General features: G+C 44.4%; 1 protein-coding gene across 1 annotated transcript; it reads right to left on the reverse strand.

The window, feature by feature from the left end:
- Positions 1-1,916: 1,916 nt before the first annotated feature.
- Positions 1,917-25,242, reverse strand: SMC1B (structural maintenance of chromosomes 1B). The gene is made up of 25 exons (XM_071550066.1): positions 25,134-25,242; positions 23,186-23,374; positions 22,571-22,683; positions 21,616-21,819; positions 20,988-21,226; positions 20,240-20,498; positions 19,771-19,911; positions 18,063-18,145; positions 17,128-17,335; positions 15,998-16,183; positions 15,369-15,548; positions 14,200-14,346; positions 13,480-13,617; positions 12,871-12,987; positions 11,394-11,500; positions 10,490-10,631; positions 9,623-9,768; positions 8,776-8,929; positions 7,010-7,108; positions 5,990-6,146; positions 5,145-5,299; positions 3,652-3,803; positions 3,256-3,325; positions 2,198-2,308; positions 1,917-2,027 (listed from the first exon to the last, which is right to left on the reverse strand). Exons 1-25 carry the CDS (start codon positions 25,240-25,242, stop codon positions 1,917-1,919), a joined length of 3,717 nt encoding a protein of 1,238 aa, XP_071406167.1.
- Between the last annotated feature and the right edge of the window lie 820 nt (positions 25,243-26,062).

Below are 26,062 nucleotides of genomic sequence, written 5' to 3' on the forward strand. Positions count from 1 at the left end.
TGTGTGAAGCTGGAGAGGCACTGGAGTCAGTGCCCTGGCACTGCCAGACCCTCAGGCTGTACCTGCAGCCTCAGATAGAAGCAGGTGCAACTTCTCTCACACCATTTGGACTAAACTCTTCCCATGTGAAGCCACAAGAGAGGTAACACTGCAGTCTGTCAAAAATGCCTTTCAAACCAAGGGGTTTCAGTTCCTTTCCCATCAGCTGGGCTGTGCGTGGGCTGCTGGGGGCTGGACTCCAGGGATCTGTCAGCACAAGGCTGCTTCCAGGCTTCCGATCCCTAAACCCTGAGGAACAGGAAGTACTGTCCCACAGTTATAGAACCCACAGCACAATGACCCCCCCTGTTTTTCACTTCCAGCAGGAGGATTTGTTCTCCTGAGTCTGGTGAGGCAGGAAAGGCTGTCCCAGTGCTGTACATGCAGGGCCAGCCTCGAGGGCTCCCTGACCTCTCTGCAGTGGGTTTCTGTGGAAATGTTTTAGGTGTTGTTCGATCACAGCCTGTGCTGCCCCTTGCCTTGGACAGCAGGGGACAGAGTCCCAGTGCAGTGAAGCCAGTTAGTGTCTGAGGGTGGATCTGCAGACAGTTCCTGGTGTGTAGGTTTGCCTTGGGCCGAACTGCTCCAAGGGTGAAGGTGAGGCACTGCAGCACTGCTAGATTTTTCTATCTCAACAACCTGTTCCCAGAAAATGGTTAAAATCCCCCCAAAAATCCTTTGTCTGAGCAGTATCTAGACTGCTGTAGGTCAGAGACCTCTGAACAGCACTGAGGCTGCTCCTCTATCCACCCTTCATACTGCCAAAGATGTGCCCACATCTGTCCCTGGATTCTCAATTAAGGCACTGACACTCGTGACTCAATGATTTATTTTAATAAACTGTGGCAGTAACAAGTATTTGATAAACCCCTGCCTGCAGGTGGGCACATGGATGTTGTTGGAATGTTTCCACAAGCCCAGGACTTGTAGCACAGGACAAGGTAGGTGTGTGTGGGCAGCCTGGGGGACACCAGGAACCTGCTCTGTGAACATGAGATAGAACTATTATGAACAACCATAAACCAAGGGAAGCTTTTCACCACACTAAGAGGTGGAACAGAGGTCACATGAAAGTGATTCCAGCTCTCAGAGGGTGTTCTGTACCCCAGATTCGTTAACTTTGCTGCTTAGATGAACCACAGTCAGCAAAATAGACTTGACTCTACTCAGGCAGCTGCATAAGAACAAACCAATACACTTTTTAAAGGCTGTTGCCTCTATAGCATCTGACTCAAACTTTTTCCACTGCTGAGGTTAAAATATCAGGTGAAATTTTTCCTGTTTTCATCACAGCTCTAGAGCTACAGCATGAACTTTTGTAAAGGTAACTAATATTTGCATAAAGTTGCAGTGGAAGACTGAAGTCTTTCTGGGGGGTCACAGAAGTCACCCAAGATAATGGGCATGTTCTAGTACCTCACTGTTTTAAAAACAGGGAAATAATCCTATGTGCAGGCAAACAGATGCAGCTGCAACACACAAGGTCCTGCCTGGGGTGGTGAGCACCTGAGCACCTTGCTGGTGCTACAGCTGGACAGACAGGTCTTGTCCTAAGACAGGCCAGAGGCTCCTTCTGTGGGATAATGTGCTTACAAACCTGAACCCTTCACCTTGCAGCCACAACACCCCAAAACACTGGGAGAGAACACTTTGTGACCCAGTGTGCACAACCTCAATAACAGTCTTGGGCTCTCTCAGCCCTTAATAACCAAACTGCATCAAGGAGTAACAGCTCCTTCCATTAATATTTTGCAAAACTGCTCCATTTGACCAGTGAACGTTTCCGTATCAACCACTCCTCACCACGTTCAGACTCAGCTTTGCCCCAGTCAGCTGTCAGCCCAGTTGCTGTCCCCTGGGTGTGACCCATTCACGTGCTAGGCCAGCACAGAGCTGTGTCCAGACCTCTCCGCTGTGTCCTGCTCTTCACCCTCGGGGTACTCGGTGAGATCCAGGGTCAGCACTTGGCTGAACATGATGTCATCGTGCTGGGAGGAAGACACACCATGGAACACACTGTCACCTGAGCCAAGCCCTGCAGAGCTGAGAGCCCCAGGGGTGTCCCCTGGAGCCTGTCCTTGCACAGCAGGGCACACCCAGCCCTGCAGGGGGGACCAACCAGCATTAGCCACTAAACCTGCCCCTAATTAATTGGTACCTCTGGGCACACTCCAATCAATGCGTCTGCCTTGCAGTAGAACTCCTCCTTCAGGGAAATAACGATCATTTGGCACTGCTCATGGGCCTGTTCTCTGATGAAACTGGAGACCTTGGGAAAGAAACCAAGTATTTCCTGAAACCACGCTGTGATCAGGGAATGGGGAGGAGAGGACTGAGAGCTGTGATAGCTGCAGAACTCCCTGCTGAGATAGGCTGGGTAAAAGGAGAAATAAACCATTCTTAAGGCAGATACTTGCCATGGTCTTAACACAACCCCTCAGATTTGCTTTTTGAAAACACATAATTCACTCTGATGAATAAACCTATAGAAAGAGGCCAGTGCCAATGAAAAACAGTTTTACCTGATATAAATAGAAAGGGGAGTGGAAATTTGTGAATAAGCAAGAAATTAAAACAAGTTGTGCAAAGTTTGTCACTGGTTGCATAATAAGATCTTAAATAAGTATCAGTTTCCTGCAGACAGCAGCATGTTTTTCAGTGATAATGCAAAACAAAGCTACAAACTAAGTTATGAACTGGAGACTGAGCAAGGCACTGCCCTACTCAATATGAATTAAATACAAATTAAATGCTCCGTAAAGGACAACCTGTACATTTTAATGAGCCCTCTGCCTGCACAGTTCCATCTACGTGACATGGAAATAATTTTTTAATGGAAGAACTGCCTGTAGTAAGTTACAGAATTCACATTCATTCCACAGTATAGTGCCATTTACTGCAGATCTGCTTTAATAAATCCTCAAAACAAAGGAATGGAAAGGAACAGATTTAGGTACACAGCACACCTCACAGCTTCACACTCCTCACCTCTTCTCTCACCTTCTCAGCTGGGGGACTGATCAAACGTGCTTAGATGGGGAATTTCAGCCTCTCCCATGTCTGGTATCTCATACAAGCATTACTTCAGTCCTAAACCCAGGCTAATTTAAGCCAGGTTCAGTCAGGATAATTAATCTCTGCATCCAAACAGCCAGCAGTGGCAGTAGCCACCCTCCTACAAAAGGTATCAGATACTGCTGATAAAGAATAACTTACTTTGTCAATGTTTGTGTTGTCCAGGGCAGCATCAATCTCATCCAAAATAAAGAAAGGTGCTGGCCTAAAGCTGCAGAAGGCAAGACAGTATTTTGCATTTAGATACCAAAATGTTAATCTGCATTCTAATTATTTACTCTCTAAAAAAATTTTTATAATATTTTGTAATATTATATTTATTCAGTGAAGTAACTAGATATCACTTAACATTTAATAATTTCATTAAAATTCTACATTTGATATATAATATCCAAGACTAAGGACTGCAGTAATGCTTGAACACTCCATTAGCAGACGTTAACACGTCTGTAGAGGGGGCCCCATCTCTCCCTCTGTCACTTCCTCGGGCAGGTACTTGGAGAATTCCCCCTGGACAGCCCCAGGCCAGCCCCTTACCTGTGGATGGCAAACACCAGGGCCAGGGCTGCCACTGTCTTCTCCCCTCCTGACAGGCTGTCCATGGGCATGAACCTCTTCCCTGGGGCCACACAGTTGAAGCCAATGCCCTCCAGGTAGGGCTCCTCGGGGTTCTCGGGGCTCAGGAATGCCTGGGGACAGAGCATGGCACTGTTAACAGTGGGGTGTGTCACACTGCTAAGGTTGGGAGTGTTTTAGGTTTAAATACTGCCGCAGCTAGTGTGGAGACCAAAGAGTTTGCTTCATTTGTACAGGATACCTGTTCATCCCTCCTGAGAGCAGCACCACCAAGTTCCCAGGGAATAGGGATTTGTTAGTGAACAAGCAACTAGGAGGAAAGGGTGCCACGTATTTGTTATTTGCCAACTTCCAACTACTCAACAAACTCAATTGTATCACCTTTTATGAATCTGCTTTGATTTTTATTTATTAAAACCTTAGACTTCAAAATTGGCTTTGTTTCTTTAGCTTGGAAGACAAAATACTTGCAAAATTACCCTTCTTGGGGAAGATTAGCTTTACAGAATCCAGCTTTGAGCTGGAGAAAGGCTGCTTGTATTAAAGTCTTTCTCTAATCTTTGTGTCCTGGTTCCCAGGACCAAAAATTGAAAGTAGGATTTTAAAGGAATGACCATTTTTCCAAACCACTAAAAAGTAAAGTGGCTAAGACCTTTGGTGTGTGGTTTGTGTTCCCCATTAACACAAGAGACAACAAAAGGATACAGTCTCTTCCCCTCTGCACAGGGGGAGACAGATAAAAGTGGAATTTCCATCCTTAACCATGATTTCAAAGGTCTCCTCTCAGATTACAGACACAGCAGAAGAAAAGCAAACCAACACACAACAGGCTGAGGGAAAACACAGAACCTGAAGTCTTAAACAAGACTCTCATTCTGAGCCCTTTAAATACTCCACAGCCTATGGAATTTGATATAACCAAAAGCATTTGGGAATTCCCTCTTCGCTTCTGGCATTAATACAGGAACAGTAACAAAGATAATTGTGGGACAATTTTTCTACAGATTTCTTAAAAGATGCAAACATATCTGTGTTTTCTAAATATTTAAATGGGGTACAAAGAGCTTCAAGACTTTGCAGAAAACACTGATTTATGATTTTAGCTTTGTCTGTACTAATGATTAAGTTTTTTTAATCACTAGATGTGCAAACCAAGCCTATTTTTAAATTAAGTACTCAATTACATTTCACATTTGTGTTCTGATAATTTATGTGTCTGATAAATACAAAGAGCAAAACTAAGCCACACTGAGTAATTCCCAATTTTGTCAGCAGATCACCTTTCTCTGTCTAATGTCCAGGATGCTGTGGCTTGTTACCTGCCCCTGAACTCCTGCAGTCTCTATTATTTGGGCCAGTTTGTTCTTCAGGGCTGAGCCTGTCCTTGCAAAGCCCAGGTGTTGCTTTCCCGTGGGTTACAGAGCACCCAGCGAGGCCCCGAGCCCAGGACCCACCTGAGCACTGCTGTTCCTGCAGAGCTGCTTGTAGATCCTGTCAATGGCTATGCAGGCGTGCTCAAAGCACCTGCTGAACAGCTCATACCTCCTCCTCTTCACCTCTTCAAAATCCTGCTTGCATGCTTTCACCTCCCTCCTGCTGCTCTCAAAAGCTGAGGGAAAAAATGACCAGAATTACTCTGTGAGAAGCCTCTGAGCCAACACACAGAACAAATGTATGTTTGAGTACCTCAAACAGCACCAAGGAAAAATGCACATGCAGGGAGCATACCCATAGTAGGAGTTTCCTTCCTTTGAAATCTTTCAAATGGAGGCCCCAAAACCTGAGAAGTTGTGATGTATTCAATCTGCTCTACACCACATTTGTCTGGAGAAAGGACAAAATTCTTCTCTTTCAGCCCAAGCTGCTCCAGCACTGACCTGGTACAGCTCCAGAACCCCTTGGTTTCTTACTGTGCTCATGTCTGCAATGCTCTCTGAGGAGACTCAGCAGTTGGAAGAAATGCTCATGTCTGAGTTCTGGACAACATACACGGCTCAATTATGGAAGAAAAATTTGAACAATTTTAAAGTCAGTTATTTTCAGAAAGCAAGTAAAAATACTTTAGGATTCCATTTGGGCAACAAAGTCTCCAATCATTCAAACTGTTTTTCAAGTGCACAGTCAAGTGTATGTTAAAAATTGCTTCTATATAATTAAAAAGTAACTGAGGGTAACACTTGAGCACAAAAAAATACCGTAGTACCTGCAAGAGGCAAAGCCAGCAGGGCCAACCCCAGGAAGAATTTCCATGGGGTGAAAACTCTCAGTGACAAAAGAGAGGGACATGAAAGACTGTTACCGTCCATGGACTCCTGGAACTTGCCCCTGGCTAGCTGGAGCTTCTCCACTGCCCTCAGGTTGGGAGCAGCTGTCTTCAGTAAAGTGCTCTCCTTGGATTTGATTTCCTGCTGCATCTGCTTCAAATGAGCCTCGATGTCTTTATCAGATTCCAGCTCCTAAAGAAAAAAATACTGGAGCAATCCAATCTGCTTTTAGGCCAGGCCATTTCAACACACATGGCAAGCACTCGTGGTTTGGGAGAGAACTACCCGACTCATTATTGGCTTTAACTGGAAACAACCAAAAACACCACTCCAGAGTCTCAGTTCTCACAATACTCCACAAGATCCTCAGCATTCTTCCCCAAGACCTTGAAAAGCAGAGTGCCAGTTCCCTTCCCTCACTGCCCTTGTTACAGTACAACACAGGAGAGGATTAGGGCTTCACTACTTGATCTGGAAAGAAAGCCTTTGCAGACAGGTTCTCAGGGAATTCCTGGAGACAAGTTCCAGGGATAACAGAGCCATCCTTGGCTCTGCACCCAGCCTCTGACATTATTTTTCTCAGGATTCAAAAGGAAAAAAACCCCAAAACCTGCAGAGAAAACATGACCTAATGGGTTTGTAGAGAGGGCAGGACGGGAAGTCTCAGTCTCTGCAAATACCACAGACAGAAGCTGCAACAAGCCCCAACAGCCATCCTTGGGTCTGGAGTTCTGAGCCATGACAGACCGTGTTGGAACTTCAAGGCAGAAGGTGAGGGAGGAAGGAAGAATCAAGGCTATATTAACTCTTCCTCAGTTCCATTTTTGGGGCTCAGGAAAGCTTTCGGGCAGAGGGAGTTATATGGGAGGCTGACCCACCAGAAACCCCACCCAGAAGTGCTGCAAACGTGAGCACACCCACACCTGCACCCCAGCTTAGCAGTGCCTCAATAACAGTCTGGGATGAAGAACAAATAATTGCATCAAATACAATATTTTTAACAAAAATTAAAGCCAATCACTCCATCTGGAGTAGTTTCAAACAGAAAAGATGACCTTCAGGTCTTCTTCTAGGCTGCTGTAGTCTATCTGAATTGCCTCTTCCCTCTCGTAGATCCCTGATGTTGTCTGGGTGTCTTCTGTTTCAGTTCCCAGCTGGAAGGTGAGGGACATTCCAGTTCAGAAGTACAACAGGTAACTTTTAAACTGTTACACCAACTCATTCAAAGGATTTGAAATGAACAGACAGTGGTAATGTGGTATAAGGCAAACTTATTCCATGGCTCCTGCCCTGGCCCAAATGAAGTGAACAGTTAAGAACCCATGACCCCAATTAAAATGTGCACCTGTTAAAAGAAGATGAAAACCTCTGCTAATCTCAGTTGGAAGCTAAGATGAAAGCAGCAGGAATTTATTTGTAATATAGTTACAACAATGTGCATACTGTAAATCTGATTGGAAAGGTTTACATTCCCCAGATAATTCAAGGAAATATTCCCTTACAAGGGATTCAAGGATAATTCCTTTACAAGGTAATGCTCTGAGGGTGTCAGCTGAGGCATTTCCTCTGCTCAGGTGGCCTCACAAGGAGGAGCTTCAGTTCGGTACAGCACAACCAGAGTACCTTCCAGAGCCTGCAGCCCACGTTTCAGTCACCTTCCCTTCAATGAAACACGTGCTCTGTCAGTCCCTCTCCCACCACCAAATCCTGCTGGTCTCAGTGAAATCTATTATGGCTCCAAGGTGGTTTTCCTACTGCTCTCCTCTGTGGTTTCAGCTCTTGCTTATCCACAAGCCATGAGAGCTGATCATGAGCAGTTCTTGCTCTTTCCCTTCACAGACTGCCCACCCCACCTCACTGCATTTGTCTGCTGCTGTTCATACCCATCCTCCAGCAAAAATACTTTTCTAAGGAAGGGGTTCAACAAGACTCCTTCCAAATTCACACGCTTCTTAGAAGTCCTTCAAAACCCACAGCTCTTTTCTTTTGTAACAGTGGAGAAAGTTTATTCCTCCTCGCCAAAGACAGGCTGGAAAAAGAGGCAAGTTGGAGACAAATAATGAGGGTCAAACCTTTGAGAACAGGAATGTTTCTATTTAGCCTATCCCTGATTTCTGTGTATATCTCCATCTACTCAAGATAAAAGGATGATTTTATATAGAGCATTTCTATTATGCATGATTGACCATGGCTTATTTATATTTCTGAACTGCCTCGTGTGTTCTCTTACAGAACCTCACACCAATTTTCTTGTACCACAGTGACTTTAGATATTTCACAGGAATATGTTTCAAGCACAAAAATGTATGTATGTATGGCCAAACTTCGCGAACGAAGATTTGGGAAGGGCTGTCCCCACGTGGGTGTGCCCTTCCAGCCTGCGCAGTGGATTTTAGGCGAGGCTCAGCGTGCGCAGAACTGGCCCCACCATTTAAGTCCTGAGGTTCACCTGCCACGGCTGAGCAAGCTTGGACGGTGCCAGTGAAGTCCTCAGGACTAGAACCTACAGCACTCGGCATTTCCCAGGAGGTCTCCCATCCAAGTACTAATCCGGGGCTGACCCTGCTTAGCTTCCGAGATCTGACGGCATTGGATGTCAGGGAAGCACAAAAATAAATACTTGCAAACAGTATCTGTCTACAAAAATAAACAAAAATCCTTCTCTTGAATGAATGAGGCCTGATCACATGAAAGTAACATATTTGTTTGAGCATTACTGTGGGAGACAAACAGTCCTGCAAGGAAAGAATAAGGATCTTTAAATTCATGGCTGAACAACTGCTCCCCTAGGACATCAATCCTCTGTAAACATTTGTAGTACCTCTATTTCACTGATGTCATCCAATGATCCCAACAGCAGCTTGATTTTCAAGTCGTGCACCTTGCACTCGAGCAGCAGATTGTGTCTCTTTAACCTCCTCTCCTCCAGAGCAGTTTCCAGAGCTGCAGCTTCTCTCTGCAGTTTTGTGGCTTCCCTAATGCACAAGAGGCACACAACAACTCAAGAGCAGAAGCAGTGCTGCTAAAACATCCAGGGAAAATCAGCACGATAACACAGCAGGAAGAACAGTCCCCAAGCCCCAAGGGGGCCCCTTCCCCTGCACTCCCCATCCAGCCAAGGGAATGGTGCTGCACTTGTGCCATCCCCTCCATTCTCCCTCACGACTCCAGAGGGAGCCTGAGGTTCAATCTATTGCCAAGCTCACTCCACAGCACGTTCAAAACCCTTTTCCTAATTACAGCTCTGTTATGTTCAGCTCTGCTGAACATGGAGGGAGATCTGATCCTTTTAACATTAAACCAAGTATCTTCTACCACTGTTCTTGAAGCACACCCTGATTCTTGGCAATAAATTCCTCTGATAGCATCAAGTTACCAGCAGCAGACACATAACATCTTGTATTGTTAAAGTGACACACTCTAACATGAATTCCTAGGCACAGTTCATGGATTTATAGAAAACTCCCCAAGTTTACTTAACCACTGTGCCAACATGTCAGGGTTTCTAACCACAGTCATGACTCCTGAATAGGAGACATAAAGCACATCAATAATAAGCAAGCATAACAAAAACTGAAGTATAAACTCTCCTCAAAGTAGTTGCTTTAATGCAATAGGAGGACAAAATAGTGATGTAAAAATTTCCCCACAGTACAAGTAGGAATTACCTATTAAGAGTTAACATCTGCTTTCTGAACTCTTCAACTTCATTTTGGCTTTTTGTAACCTGGGATTTATGAGCACTTAATCTATCCTTAAGATGTTGCTGCTCCTCCACAACTTCATTCACTTTTATTAGAAGCTTCTTCTCATCCTGCATAAAAATATTTACATTTTTAACCTGCAAACAAAACTCGTGGAGCCTTACTATACAAAAAAAAAAAGAGCTAGAAGTTTAAACCTGTTACACAAAATCTGAAAGGCACTGTATGGGGGTGGTTTCTTCACTTTGTGGCAGTTTTATACACTTCACTTTTGATTTTTATTCAAAGCACTATTACATATCTTATCTCCTTCCCTTTTCTGTGTATCACAAGCACAGTTTATTTAACAAGCACCATCAGCACACCAAGGAATAAAGAACACCGTGGAGGAGAAGTCCATACATATTACTTCAATTAAAAATCTAAATTGGTTTCACAGAATTATATTAAATCTATTAGTGGCTGTGAAACCCTTGAAGATGTAAAGCACCAGAGTTGTTTACACTTACTCATGGAATCTCTTGCTGAATCTGAGCCACGTGCTGTTGGATTATCTGTAAACTGTATGTTGCCTTTTTGTACCAACTGAACACAGTGTAACACTGTACACACAGTAATATAAAATTTACCTTTTAGTAAGCTTAATAAGGCGTCAAATTCAGCAGGTTATTCTGAGATTAAAATGCATCTGCATTTTTTTCCAACAGCTACCAAGTCAGCACTGACTGAACTCCCTGAAGAATTACTGCACAGCATTGACCACATTGATTCAGAACTGTAGCTCTCTGCACTGTCCCCTCCCAGCCCCAGTCCCAGCCAGATTTTGGTTACCTGCTGCAGACTGAGGATCTCAGCCTCGTCCCTCTGCACAGCCTCCCTCAGCTTGCTGACAGAGCTGACTGACTTCTGCAGGTGCTCCCGACTGTACTCCAGCTGAACATTCAGCCGTGTCTTCCGGCTTTCAAACTCCAGCCTGGGCAAGGGACAGGGTTTCACATCAACACTGAGTGTAAAGTTATGACAAGGCACATTTTCCCTCTGACTGTTCAGATGAACACAAAAATCTGCGCACATTTGGATCACTGATTCCACCACCCCACATCCTGTGGATGTACTGGAGTCACAAGGATACAGTGATAATAGGTCAAAAAATAGAATTTGGCTATATCAATACAGAAAGTTACACTGAAGTTCAAGAATATAGTTCATTTTAATATTCTCCTTCATAAAGACATAAATTTGTGGTCCTGTGACATGTGCCTGGGACAGGAATACTAGTTGAGGTTGCCTGGGACGGGAATACTAGTTGAGCTTACCTGGGAGAAAACTAAGAGCTTGGTTTCCTTATGTTCCCATACCAAATCCCTGCATCCTACCCCCAGTTCTCCTCAAGATTTTTGGTACACCAGTGACCCCTCATGCTGTTCTCAATCTGGGACGGTGCCACTTTTCAATGTGAGTTTTAGAAATTATTATTTGCTTTATTTTCCTACAGCAGTGCTACCAGGAGAGTAAATGGTACCTCCCACGTTTGCTGCAAGCTGTGAGTCACTCCTAACTGCCTAATAAGCCCAAAGCATGGCAGCCTAACTCATCCCTAACTAATCCTTGAAGTGAGAGGAGAACCTTTTCCCTTCTCCTGGGCTTTTGTGCCATTCCCTGTGCTGCAGTTTCCCAAGGGCCACTGTGCCCCAAATAATGCCAGCACTGGTGTACAATCAGTGACAAACACCACCTTCTCTTGGCAATCTCCTCTTGCTGTCTCACATGTTCCTGTTCATACACTCGGATATTTTCCACACCAATCTCTTCACAGAACTCCTGGAAAACAGCATCTTCAACCTTGGAATGCAGAGAAATGGAGCAAAAAATGTTTTGCTATTTAGTACCTCACAGATGTAAAACATTCACACAATCACTTCAGGCTACAGGCTGGATTTTTAAGGTACTTTAAGAAACAGCAAACCACTACTGAGAAGTAATGTGTACTTGAAATTTTCCCAATAACACTTTCAGTGCCAATGCCAGACACAAGGCATATGATCTGTAAGATGTAACTGATCTAAGCTCATCCTGACAGCACCTGGTGACTCCAAAGACAATTAAAGCAACGGTGTGACCAGCTGCTCTGGTTTTGCCTGTTGTTCCCAGCCAGCTGAAGAAGAGAAAGCTGGACAGGTCACTAATCAGATAAAACCAGGTCTCTCAGAGTAGTTCAGTTCTGCATTTTGATCCTTTCAAGAGATCTGTATATATTAATTACTGTGTTCAAATTATAGCAAAGTCACAGCAAAAACACTGCCATGGAATATTTCACTTCCTAATTACAGTAGATACCAACAAAAGCCTCATCCAAAACCAGTGCTAAGATTTTTATGAACAATTTAAGCAGGCAAGTATTAGGCAGAGTGTGTAAGACAGGGCTGAATGAAGAATAGCAACAGGCTGTTTAAAAAGAAACCAAACAGATTAAACAAAATTTTACAGAACCTTTGCAGATGAAACCCTGATTTACATTGCTATAGTACTCAGGCTTTTTTAGGCAGGGACCCAATCAAACCAAGTTACACTGTGCAAGTCACACTACTCTTGGAAAGCAATGACCAGTCTCCATTTTTTATCTATCTTTATTTTCAGAACGAGCACAGGAAGAGTTCCCTAGGTCTGAAGTTCTTACAGGCTCAGTGCCAGTGTCAGTGTTTGCAGGTGACAGACACCTGCACCACAAGCACCACAGGGAGCACTCAGCACTTTGAATCCTTTCCACAGGCACAACTCCAGTCACAGGAATCCAAGGCTCACTGAAAAGAGTGGGGCAGAGGCCAGGAACTAAATTATACCTCAAGTAACTGCAGACAGAGGTGAGGAATCTCTCCTTCTCTAACCATCTACCTTTACACCAGCATTTAGTGTGGAATTTTCAGGTAAAACTGCAGCTCTTTTTCACAGCTGGTTGGATTTGTGTGGCACTTGCTGGTCACAGAATTTTGACTCCAGGGAAACTCCTTTGCAGAGCTCTGACACACAGACAAGAACACCTCTGTTCACAGCTACCTGGGTAAGGAAGGTACAGCATGTGCAAGGCTGCAATAACTTAAAAGACTTGTTGACAAAGTAGTTTACAAAGTTAAAAGGTGTCCCAGTTCTAGAAGTCAGAAAGAACAGACGGGCCTGTAGCATAACAGGAAAAGCAGTCTGACAGAAGGCATTACCTCATTAATTTTTGTCTGAAATTCTTCTATTTTAATTTTATTTTGTGCTATTCCTTCATTCAGCATATCGTACTGAGACTCAATATTCACCAGTTCACTTTCCAGTTTGGATTTTTCCTAGACAGAAAGGAAAAAGATGGTAATTTTTCTTAATAGCAGGGTCAATTTCTTAGAAATTAAAAGATAGCTCTGTTCCAGATTAACTGCATTGTCCTGATTAAAATCATTATTTTCTTCTCAAATGCCACTTACCCACTGTTATTGCCAATTTGCATGCAACAATTAAGTTTTAATGAGAAGAAAAGCAAACTGAGCACCACAGAAAGTGCACTTGGCTTACAGACTTCTGAAGGTTACTAAACGATAAACCAAGCTTACCAGCAAAACAAATTTAAAAACTAGAATAGAAAAAGGCTCATGTACTGTATGTTTTAATCCTGTTTTTTATATTTTATCCTATTTTATTAATTCCTCAGTCATAACTGCTGTATGTAAAATTTGAACGGAATTAAAACAGCTACGTAAGGAAGTAGCATTTACTTCACTGGTAATTACAGGGTGGCAAAATACAATTATTAACATGAAAATGATAAAGAGCTAGCGTTATACCATGTAGAAATTAGCAAGATGTTTCTTTTTGATGAGCTCTAATTCACTCTGAGAGTATTTCAGGCGTGTCTGAGTCCCCTGGCACTGCGCTCGCAGCTGCTTCAGGTCGGCCTCCTTGCGCTGCGCCTTCATTAGGGTCTGCAGTGTTGGAAGGGGAAAAAAGGCACTTGAAACAACAGCTGGCCTGCCTGAAAACGAGTCATTTCCAGATTTTAGCCCCACTGACACAGGCCTCATTCAAGGGAAAGGCTGATAGCACTGGTCACATTCAACAGGAGTTTGGTAACAGATTATTTCTCCACAGGAAGACCCACTGCAGATTCCTGAATTCCCACTCCATCCCTCTTACAAAAAGCAAACACTAGAGGTAAGGCATTGTTCCACATTGGCACGTTTGGGTCCATGCAAATATTCTCATATTGACAGATCATATCACCTTTTTCACTACAAGTCTCCAGGTACTTTGAACAGCAGCTCTTTTTCCTGGAGGGAGCTTGGACTGGAGTGTTGTCCTGGATCTCCTCCCTGATTCAAAACTGCCCCCAGCCAAGGACAGAGGGGCACAGCTGGCTGTTATTAACTGGAGGAGCAGACACAGCTACATCTTATACAAGGTCTGAAAATCACCTTTTCAGAAAATCACTTTCCCAGAGCTGAACCAAGTCAGACACAACTTTTACACCTTCCTGAGTCGCAGTAAAGTGCTATTAGGAGACCTACCTTTAACTCATTAACCAAGGTATCCCTTCTTTCTTTCATTTTACTAATTTCTTTTTCATCCCAACACCTGGCTTTAAATCTTAAATCACTGGATCCTCCAGAAATCACTCCAGATTTCAAAAATAAAGTTCCATCAAGAGACACTGTCTGGAAGAAAAACAGAAATTAAACCCAAACAGAAATTAAACCCAAACAGAAATTAACAAAACCAGCCAAAATAGCCCACCAAGTAGTGACCAAGATATGGCAGTTAAACAAGAAACAACGACATTTGAGTTGGACTTCAATGTTTTTCCTGCTCTAAACCTGGTAAGATGAGACACATGAATCCACAGCAAATGTGTGTTGTTTCTTATCACTAATCACATTTTTGTATTACTACAACTGATCAGAAAATGACATGAAATTGTACCATTTCCTTGCATTTAGAACATTCACACAAGACACCTGTCTGTACACTGACACTTAGAAGGTTCTGCCTGGCTCAGCAGAACAAGGCAGCACAATAATGGAGCAAAGAAAAGCAGCCTGTTTGTACACAAAGTGCATATTTTAGTGAAGAACATGGGTGCTTTTGTGATTTGATTCCAAGTACACCTGATTTCACACTCACCTTCAACTTAGAGCTGTTTTAATCGAGATTTTAAAAGGTTTGCTAAGTGCATAAAAGACTGTCTGCAGCAATACAGCTATGAATAAGGAGCAAGGACTGCAGGAAGTGACAGAGAAGCTTCCAGTCCTTAACACAGCCCAAATCTACAACCAGGAGATTCTGGTAGATACCTTAAAGAATTTTGAAAACATTTCTTCAAAGAAAACCTCGCAAGATAAAGTCTGAGTTTTTAAATCAGACAGTTGTAAGTGTAGGATTATCCCTCCCTCCTCCTCTTCCTCCTCCTTACAAGGACCATACCAAGTAGCATATTTGGCCACTAACTATCCCCTAATTTGCCTCTCCTTTTTCCCAGGAAACCAGTTCAACTTTCTACCAGACAGAGGAAAACAGAGCCATGTGAAGTACCTGGTGGTTTATCTGGGTGGGATTAGACAGCACAGCACCACTGTGTTTGTCTGCAATACCTCATAGTACATGCAGAACATAATAACTGAAATGGCACCAAACACCTAAGTGCAATGCAACCCACATGCACCAAACCTGAGCTGCTTACTTTGAGCCTCACAGGTCCCTCAAAGGCGATGTGTTTGGCTTCCCTCATGGTCTCACAGACCAAGCTGTTCCCGCTCACAAACTGGATCACTCTTTTCAGTGGAGCAACGGGTGTCTGTACAACATCCACCAGCATTTTGGCTCCTTTTATCTCCCTCAGCTTCTCACTGATTGGTTTGACCTGGAAAGCAAAGCAGCAGAGTCTGGAATGGCTGTTACAATAGAGCCTGCCCAGAGCTGAGAGGTCTGGGGACAGGACGTGCAGGTAACAGGGGGGGAACTGCAAGAGCTGCTGAGGACTGGGGAGGCACAAGAGTCCCTCCTGTGCTCAGAGAGGGGCAGGGTGGGGAACCCAAGGAACTACATCCTGTTCACCATCCTCACTAACATTCTGGGTGATGGGGAAGCAACCTTCTGGTGGCATGAAGCTGGGAGGAATGCTGAGATGCTCACCCAGAGGGGCCTCAGCAGGCTGGAGAAACGGGCCAGCAAGAGAAGCCTCATGGAATTCACTTTCCAAGTCCTGTGCCTTAGCACTTGAGCCTACTTGTGTTAAGCTTACATGATCCACTACCAAGATTTACAAGTGTACTAACTTGCTACTGACAGGAGAAAGGAAAATGTACTCACATCAAGGTAATCCAAAGCAAGAAACGTTTCAGGTTCAGCTCGTTCTTGTTTCAGGAACTGAATACAATCTCTTGCTGTTTTTTCAGTGGTAACAACAATAGCAGTCATGTATTTGCTGAGCACCTTGGTAACAGCAAGCTGGTATTTTTTATGGATAGGATGACACAGGTCAAACAATCTTCCAAACTGAAAATAAAAATACAGAGAAATATTAATGTTACTTTACATATCAAATAATATTTCTACATACAAGATACAGAAGCAGTAGGAGGAAAATGTGTTACACATCTACCAGCTGCACTCTCGCACAATGGCTGTACATGAGAAAAAGCAGAAATTGCAGTAGTGATCAACCCAACCTGCAAAGTATGCCTTCTCAAGGGATCCAATTTTTTCTCTTGGGTTGCAGTTACATATCTCAGTGTTTTACTGAGACTCTCTAGCATACACTTCTAAAAGCATGACAGAGTGACAAAGTTAGCTAAGCATTTTTTGGGAGAAAGTATCTAACACTGAATGGGAACTTAAAACAACAATAAAGTCTTAAATAAATACATCTGCTAACTGGAAAATGGCAACAAGAGAGGCACTATCCCAGTTTCAATGCAAAAAAGAATAATCTGCCTATTTTAGTAGAATAGAAAGAATAAAAGCTGTTTTTCTTGAATTGCACTGTCCAAATAATCATTAAATAACACCTCCACAGATAAAACCAGTTAGTTCTTTGTTGTACATGCTCTCAAAAGCTCTTTTGCTCCCTTTCTGTAACTATAGGCACAGCCGAGCTTTTTCTGAAGGATCAAACCTATGATGCCCATTCTGAACATCACAACCTGGAATTCGTGCAAGAACAATTTTGTTCTGCTTGTTGACATGTAGCTGCTGCAGAAGAAGACCAGTTTTCAGGCAGTTTTATTCTTATCAGACTTAAACAAAAGAAAAGACAACTGGAAAGAGCTGTCTGTGATAGGTCACTCTCAGAGCTGTCTCAGAAACAGCACATTTAGGCATTTCCTATTTCATCCGCTGGAAACTCATGGCCTGTGATGCTCTGTGGGATGCAGACTGTGCAGTGCCCCCAGCCTGAGGCAGAACTGCCAAACCCAGCAGTGAGTGAGGCCATTCCTTACCACGGCCTCCGGGTAGAGCCGTTTGAGGCTGTCCAGCACCTCCGCCCTCATCTGCGCACGCCGGCCCTCGTGGTGGTCGATCCTGGCACTCTGCAGCTCGCCCATGAGCCTGCCCAGCTCCTCCTGCACTGCAGCCATCCTCACTGCAGAGCCCTCCACCTCCCCGGCCAGCACCTCCTCCTGCTGCTGCTTCTCTGCTAGAGATTCCCTTGGGACAGAAGGAACACAAGGAGCAAGTCACTTGTTTCGTTTATATGCACTTGTAGTATGAGCTGAGGTCATTCTGCAGTCACCTCACCCCACAGGAGTAAAACCAGGCAGCAAGAACTGAGCTAACACCCAATAGAAACATTAATGCTTTCTAGAGCATCTCAACTACAGAACTGCCCTGCTCCCTTGCTCAGGATTTGCCCACTAACAGCCCCATACCCACACTGAGATACAGAACTGCCCTGCTCCCTTGCTCAGGATTTGCCCACTAACAGCCCCATACCCACACTGAGATACAGAACTGCCCTGCTCCCTTGCTCAGGATTTGCCCACTAACAGCCCCATACCCACACTGAGATACAGAACTGCCCTGCTCCCTTGCTCAGGATTTGCCCACTAACAGCCCCATACCCACACTGAGATACAGAACTGCCCTGCTCCCTTGCTCAGGATTTGTCCTCTTACAGCCCCATATCCACAGTGAGATAATTTTCAAGAAATTAGAATTATAGAACTGATTCAAACAAAATATGGATTAGTCACTACACTTCCTACTTCCTTTTGGCAGCTACTTTAACAGCTATATTGCTTTAATAACATATCAAGTAGAATTAGTAATATTTCTAATTCTTACTAAAATTTTAAAGAAAATAGAAACCCGCTCTGTTATTTTGAAAATGTCTGATACACAAGAAATCAAAGCAGTTTTAATTTTTCACACATACGTGCAGATCTTGACATATTCTTCCAACTTCTCTATGCGTTTTTTATACTCCTCTATCTGTCCCTCAGTCTGCTTTATGGTTTCCTGTGCAATCACAAACAGAATGTGTTAAAAACCAACTAGAGGAAAACCACAGCTTGTAGCAAGATATTAAGCTCTTAATTCAGAACAAGTACTGAGACAAACCTTTTCTTCTTTACTGGTATTTCACACTAAAGCAACAGCATCTCTTCTACAACAACAAATGACAAATTGCACCATGAATAATAGAGGGAAATTATTTTATCAAGGCCATTACTGGATTTTTTTGTGTTCAGCTACAACTTAGAGAAAGCCTCTTCAGCACAGAGAATCATGACACCAACAAATAAAACAACTTTAAACACGGAGTTAGTAAATTATAGGTGTTAAAACAGAAGAGTAGCTTTTCTTGGCCTTGTATCAACAGCTTCTTCCAAGGACACACAAAGAAGCTGACATAGAGCTTCCAAACTGACACAAAACATTGTAGGAAAAAAACCCCAAAACAACAATGAAACAAGTATTTCCAATTACTCAATTTTAACAAACATCCATTAATGCAAGTGCTGTTACCTACTCATTTTATTAACCCTTAATTTAATTCCTGAGATCCTTGTGACCTTTTAAATAGCTCTGGGGATGGAGAGTCAATCTCTTTGTGCACCTGCTTCAGTATCTGCCTATTCATGAGATATGAGAATTCTCAAGTATCCCTTATTGCTTTCTCAACAGTGCAGTGGGACTTACCCACTTTCAGAAGCACAGGCAATTGAATTCACTGCACTTCTAGATACTAACTACAATTTCTTGGTAACTGGTACTCCAAAAGGGAATAGAAGCACATTTGTAAGACTGGGATGTTAGGAACTCTATTGGTCATAAAGTCTGTTCTGATAGGGTTTTAAGTTTTCTAAAACCTTGACTCCATAAGTAAATGCTGGAGAAATGTATGTTGCCTCTGTAACTTCTTAGGAGGTGACAAAACTGGAAGGTTATCAGTTTGAAAAACAAGCAGAAAACCCCAAACATGACAAGAAAAAGACAAATCAGCTGAGCCTTTACTTCCATCAGAAGCAAACATCAGGTATGGTGACCAAGCTACAATGTAGGTATTTTATTGTTAGATGTTTGGATCTGCAATCATAAAAGAAACCAGAACCAAAATGGCTGCAATAGTTTGTATTCACACCAAGCACCTCCCTCTGAAGTGCAAGAGAACAGGGGACACTGAGGAGATTTTTCCAACTACAACACACTCATACCCTTCTGCTGAGATGGTTTTAAGGTCAGTTGTGTGTAACTGTGCTCAGAATACACCTCTGCAGGGTGTGTCATACAGATACACAGACACATAGCAGCAGTGAGACACTCCAGACAGAAAAACTGCAATTACAAAGCCAGGAACTGATGACAGTTCGTATGTTCTGAGTAACTGTAAAATATTAAAGCCAAAGCTCTCCAACCCAAATCTTCTTTGCGGGCCCACACAAACAATCCCTGAGCAATTCAGAAGCCTTTTTGCTAAACCTGCTGCAACATGAAAATTGAACTAACACCTAAAATCTATCTCCTCTGCTATGGATTTGATTATGTCAAAGCACTGAACACATTTCTACACAAAGTTATACCAAAGGGAGGGGCAGAGATCTTTTTCTCCATAAAACACAATTCTAATTTGATATAAATACCTCAACTTCTGTTTTCTTCCTCCGATTGAGTTTAAGCCTTTCTTGATCTCCCTTCTCTTCCCAGTGAAGTTTCTTCAGCTGCTGGGTCAGTGTAGCTACTTTCTTTCTTGCTACTTCCTTTAGCTCTCTGTACCGCTCCAACTGCACACAAAGAAATGAAAAATAAACTCCCTTCTTGGGAAGTGGGAGGACTCCTGTTGTTCAGCCTCAAGCAGCAATTGCCTGCTTTATCACCCTCTGCATGCTTTCTGTCCTGCCCTCCCACAGGGGACCGTGTCTCCACACAACACTTGCAGGTTTGGTTTGATTTGCGCTCCAGAACAGAGCACCAGAAATTGCAGGTCATTGGTGAAATAATGGTTTCCCTGTGAAGGGGGGAATTTTGGGGATTTTCTCCAGCAATCAGTGCTTTTGGGGCTCTCAGTTCACCTGACTCTCTCCCAGCTCACCTGACTCTCTCCCAGCTCACCTGACTCTCTCCCAGCTCCATATGTGCTGCTCTCTGCATCATCTCCTCTTCAGCTTTCTCCTCAAACACTCTCCACGCCTTCTCAATATCACTCAATTCTCTCTCGAGTTCTTTTATGTTCTGCCTTTCCTTATCACAGTATTTCTCCTTGTCCCTCAGAGATTTTTTAGACATTTCTACTTTCTTGATTTGGTAGGAGGTGTTTTCCTTTGCTTTTATATAGAGGGGTTTCTGCTGAATCAGTGATGCTTCCAGAGTCCTACAAAACAAAAAACCAAAGACAAACCCAAAGCAAACAACCCAACCAACCAACCACCACAAAACACAGCAAGAACAACAGAGCTACAGAGCAAAAAGAGAAAGGGGAGAGAGGGAGGAGAGAAAAGAAGAAACCTCCTCTCCCAGCCACACATACAATCAATCAGTTTTCAACTGCAAGGCTGGCGCTGTACTGAGGTCTTACACTGGGGGGATGACATTTTTTAAACCCACTGAAAATACTCATTTAGGAAGCAAAGCAAAACCTTCTAAAATGTAATAGCAAACAGGCACTTAGATAATGAAATTGCTCACAATCTTGGGTGGTGTGGGAGGTGAAAACCATGTCTAGATATCAGTGTAGTGACCTGGCACAAACTGCCTTGCACAGCTCTGGGCTGTCACCCAGCTGTGTGACAGGCACTGTCACCAACTCCCCATGCACACCACAGTGAATTCAGCTCTCACAGCATCTGCCTGCAAAACCTACTTCATCTCCTTTTCCATGTGCTGTAGGTCCCTGTTTAGTACACCAAGCAGTTTCTTCTTTCCTCTAAATGAATCTTCTGCTTCAGAAAGAGACTCCTTCTTGGTATAAGCCTCCAGATTCTTTTCATCCAAACTGGTTTTCAGGAAGTCAAGGTTTTTTTCATTGTGATAAAGCAGAAAAAGCTTTAGCTGCATCCTTTCTTTATCCAGGTCCTTGATTAGCATCTGGTAATGCTCTGCCTATCAACATGAAAATTTCATTTATGGTTTATAAAAATAATTTTCCATCATTGGCAGTCAAGTCCAAAGTGAAATAAGATGATGTATCAGTAGCTGTAATGTGCACTAATCATAAAACTCAAACACTTAAATATTATTAAATTATACTGGCAAACTTATGCTTTCATTTATTTAGATTTCATTATATATACTCCTCCACTCTCCCACTCTCTTAAATGGTACTAAATTATTATAGAGTATGCCCTACTGCAAAAAACACCCTAGATTAAAACCAGTGGGAGTTTTTTTTGTTGGTTTTTTTGATGTGTGATTTTTTTTAAATGTATTTAAGCTTATAAAAGATACAAAGTCTGGCATCTTTACAAGCAAAAAAGCAGTAACTGAGTTACCTCCTCTTTCTCCATCTTTGCTTGCCTGCGTTCTGCTGCAACACTTTTTTTCTTGTTGTAATGAAACTGTACCTCCTCTTCTGCTTGCTGCATCTTCTTCTTCTTTTGTTCATATTCTTCAGCCAATTCCCAGGAACCACTGATTTGTTCAAAAAGCTGAGTTCTCTCCTTGGGCTTCTTCAGTGCAATTGACTCCACTGTTCCCTAAACCATGGCCCAAAGCAGTAAATAATGCAGCACTGGGGCCCCTCTGCTGCCTCATCAAGTTATTTAGGAACACACGGAACAGACTGATCTCTGGTTATATTTATAGTGGACAGAGTTGGATGGAAACACTTTTAGATTCCAACTCTAGCAAAAATTGAGTGCCCAAAGGAACATCACTCAGCCACTCAGGTGTGTAAAAAAGTCACTTCTGTAAAAGGCAAAAATCAGTTCTTTGTCAGCAATTTTCCTCAACAACTGCAAGGAACACAATTTTGTGCAATGTATTCATTGCAAGGGCAAGGCATTTCTGACCAATGTCATTAAATTCTTGGGAACTAACAGCCCAGTGAAATTTTCAATCCCTCAATCTTAACAAAAAAAACCCCTTACACTTCAATGCGTTCTTATTAATAGGAGTGTTTTAAGATGAAATTACTTTTTTCCTAACACTCCTGGAACTGAATACACTAAGCATTTATAGAGACATATGACATATATTTTCTTATATCCTGTGAATAATACAAACACTAAATTTCTTCCAGTTTAGCTCCTTTCTTACTGATGCGCTCCTGTACACACAAACCCCCTTATTTCTATTTTGTAGTCTTGTAGTTCTTGGTCGAGGTCAGGAAAAAATATCTTGTGGCAGGATAAGGATGTCCCCTTTTCTATCAAACAGATAACTGGGTGCTCTATGACATAATGTCAGAAGAGTTTATTTTCCTTACAAAGTGCCTTGAATGCTCACCTGGAAAATGAGGCAATTCCTGGCCTTGACCAGAATGCCTATTTTTTCGAGCTTGGATACGTACACAGATCGGCTGACAGGCTTGTCATTGAACAGAAATTCAGTGCAATTGCCTAAAGGAGGGAAGGAAAATTGATTACCAAAAATGGCTACAGAACAAACTCCACTGGAAAAGAACTAAACTAGTGGAACGATTTCAGGGAGCAATTTCGTCAAAGAAAGAAAATAGATTTCAATTACTCCTGTATTGCTTTCAATAATTCCATTTTTCTGTATGAAAACTCTCGTTTCACACTTTCAGATGGTATTGCTGTGCTCCAGTGCCCAGGCCAGCCCCATTTCCTGGAGCCTACACCATTTACACATCCCAAGGGAATACCTACAGATAGAAACACGTAATAATCACTTACTGAAATTTTTAACCGATTTGCCCCAGTGCGTGTTTTCATTTATACCACTACCAAAATGCTACTGCAGGACTGCAGTAATACAAGTATTAACTCCCCCAGCTATGAAATTATATTGGAATCTGCAATTCCAAGCTGAGTATTTCCTGTCTCCCTTTCTTTCTACACCAGCTAAGAGACAGGATGTGCAGCAGAGCCTGCCACCTACCCCTGATGACTCTGGAGAACGTCTTCTCCTCGCCGTCCTCCTCACAGTACACAATCCTCACACTGGCTGTGGAGGACACTGGCCTGCCCACATGTGCTCCGTGGATCAGCTCCCGCACGCTCTTCACTCGCAGCGTGGAGGTCTTTTCACATATCACAAAGCTGACAGCATCCATGATGTTAGATTTGCCTTTAAAGAAATTTTTAAAAGTTGTTTTTACATGGCAGAAATCAGGCAATAACAGTTAGCTAAAAAAAGCCCTGCAGAATTGCAAATTTTTTAATGAACTCTTATTCTGTATTTTTTATTGTTTTAGGAAGGAATTGTTGCCTATGGAGGCCCTGGCACAGGTTGCCCAGAGCAGCTGTGGCTGCCCCATCCCTGGGAGTGTCCCAGTCCAGGTTGGACAGGGCTTGGAGCACCCTGGGGTGGTGGGAGGTGTCCCTGCCCATGGCAGAGGGTAGCACTGGATGAGCTTTAAGATCCCTTCAAACCCAAACCACTCTGTGATTCTCTGATTTCCTTGAGGAAAAAATAGTGCAAATAAAGAAACACATTTCTAAGATGCAACACATCAGCAGCAGAAAATAAGCCTGTCTGTAATAAAATCATCACAAAACTGATTTGTTATTTCTTCAGCTTTATTGAACCCTTTTTTTTCCCAAAGGCTTCTCCAGAGATCATTTCTCCAACTGGGTGAGCTACATCACACTCCCTCCTTGGCATTTCTGACATGCAGAGAGGGAGCTTTGCTGCATGAGTTCCATCCACAACTTCTCCACTTCAACTCCAGTCTCCCGAACAGCACAAGCACTTTCCCAGATCCATCCACCACAGCAACAAAGCTCTCTGGTCATAGTCTTTCCACAAAAATTCTCCTAATGGAATCCTCTTTTTGTTTTCCCCCTTTAGTCATGATCATTTCTGTTGACAGCTTAATTATTTTCATCCTTAAATTTTGCTGCTTTGGTAGTATTTTGACTTATTCTCAAAAATATCCGAAAAGGAAGACTACTGGGGGAAAACAGATAAATAAATAATAGAGAAATAAAAAGGCTCAATTGAGAGATTATGTAATATTCACAATTTTTGTACCTGGATTCATGTATAAAATGTACTCAAATTTAACTGGAAGAGTACTTTAAAAAAGTATCCATAATTTAGAGACTTTCCAATACAGAACAGTGGAGACAGAATGACAAAGAGTATTATAACAATGCTAAATATATTGAACTTGCAATCTTACTTTAATCAGGTAAGTGAAGAGACTACAAGATCTAAAAAACTCAATCACAAACTACATCGGTGGCAGACTGGGAAAACTAAGATGAACAGCAAAGCACATCCCTGTGGCTCTGTGAGGACAACCCTCCCCTCCCACCACATGGGCCAGGGGCATACAATCCCAGTTGTGCTGGAGCTTTGGGAATCACATGGGCCAGGGGCATACAATCCCAGTTATGCTGGAGCTTTGGCAATCACATAGGCCAAGGGGATACAATCCCCGTTCTGGTGGAGCTTTGGGAAGGGGATCAGACTGGCAGCAGTTTGGAATGACACAATGAACTGCCCCACGAACCCTGCCGCGGGCTGCAGGGCAAGCCCATCCCAGGGCTGCCTTTCCAGGGAAAGCCCGGCACGGCCCTCGCTCCAGGCAAGGATTGGGTTCCCACCGCCACAGGGCTGAGGACAACCCTCCCCGTGTGCCATTTGGAAGCCGGGCTTTGGGCAGGGGTGGCCGAGGAAAGGCGTGTCTGCACACCAGGCATTCTGCTCGGCCTGGAGCACCGACACAACTCCAAGTTAAAGTCCCAGCAGCGCCCGCTCCTGCCCTGCTCCTGCTGGAAGTGCCGGCACGTCCGGCGGGCCCAGAGCCGGCAAGGCCCGGCCTGGCCCAAGGTACGGGGGGATCTCGGGCAGTGCCCACACCGAGCGCTCACCCCAGTACCTGATCCATTCGGCCCGATGATGCAGTTGAACCTCATGAAAGGGCCGATAACCTGCTGCCCGCGCCACGACTTGAAGTCCTGCACCACCAGCAACTTCAGATACCCCATGGTCGGGGCTGTGCGCCCCACACCACCCGGGGCTCGGGGGGCGGCTGGGGGAAACCGCCTGTGGGCACGGGGCAGCCCACCCGACGCGGCTATTCCCACAGTTCGGCGCCGATCCCCTCCGGGCCTTGCAGGTCCTTGTCCTCGACGACGCCCTCGCGGCCCCGCCCAGCCAGCCCCGCCCTGTCGGCCCTGCCCAACCTTGTTGGCCCCGCCCCGCCTTCTCGGCCCCGCCCACTCCTTTCGGCCCCGCCCAGTCCAGCCGGCCTCGCCCAGCCCAGCCCTCTCGGCCCCGCCCAACCCTTTCGGCTCCGCCCCGCCCCTCGGCCCCGCCCACCATTTTCGGCCCCGCCCAGCCCTCGCGGCCCCGCCCAGCCCCGCCCTTTCGCCCCCGCCCAGCCCTCCCGGCCCAGCCCAGCCCGCGCTTCGTGCAGGGCCGCGGGGGCGGTGCTTCTTTTCCCATCGCGACGGCCGCTGTTGTCTGTGTGCGGGCCGGGCCGCTGCCGGGCCGGGGACATGAGCGGGCTGGGGCAGCTGCAGGAGCAGCGGGAGGCCGCGGCTGTGCAGCGCCGGCGGGAGCAGGAGCTGGTGCGGCGGAGCCGCATCTTCAACGCGCGGCTTCGGACCATCGGGGTGAGGCCGGGCAGGGAGGCAGGCAGGGGTGGAGGGAGGGAGGCAGGGAGGGATAGATGGATGGATGTCGGCGTGTCCCTGCGCGCCCAGGCGGTCTGAGCAGAGTAGGGGCGATCCCCAGGGCAGGGGCGGCTGTGCCGGCGCGGGTGGGCACGCCCTCGTCCTCGCCCTCACAGCCCAGCCCTCTCGG

This window comes from Pithys albifrons, chromosome 3 (assembly GCF_047495875.1).
Source record: "Pithys albifrons albifrons isolate INPA30051 chromosome 3, PitAlb_v1, whole genome shotgun sequence".
NCBI lineage: Eukaryota > Metazoa > Chordata > Aves > Passeriformes > Thamnophilidae > Pithys > Pithys albifrons.

Bases quoted from the DNA above. Each gene is read 5' to 3' on its own strand.
- SMC1B (XM_071550066.1), bottom strand. From the start codon at position 25,242: ATGGGGTATCTGAAGTTGCTGGTGGTGCAGGACTTCAAGTCGTGGCGC. The intron at 7,109-8,775 runs GTACTACAAATG...CTCACCTTCCAG, and splicing joins ATGACATCAGTGAAATAGAG to CTGGGAACTGAAACAGAAGA. The intron at 2,028-2,197 runs GTACCAATTAAT...TCTTCCTCCCAG, and splicing joins TGATTGGAGTGTGCCCAGAG to CACGATGACATCATGTTCAG.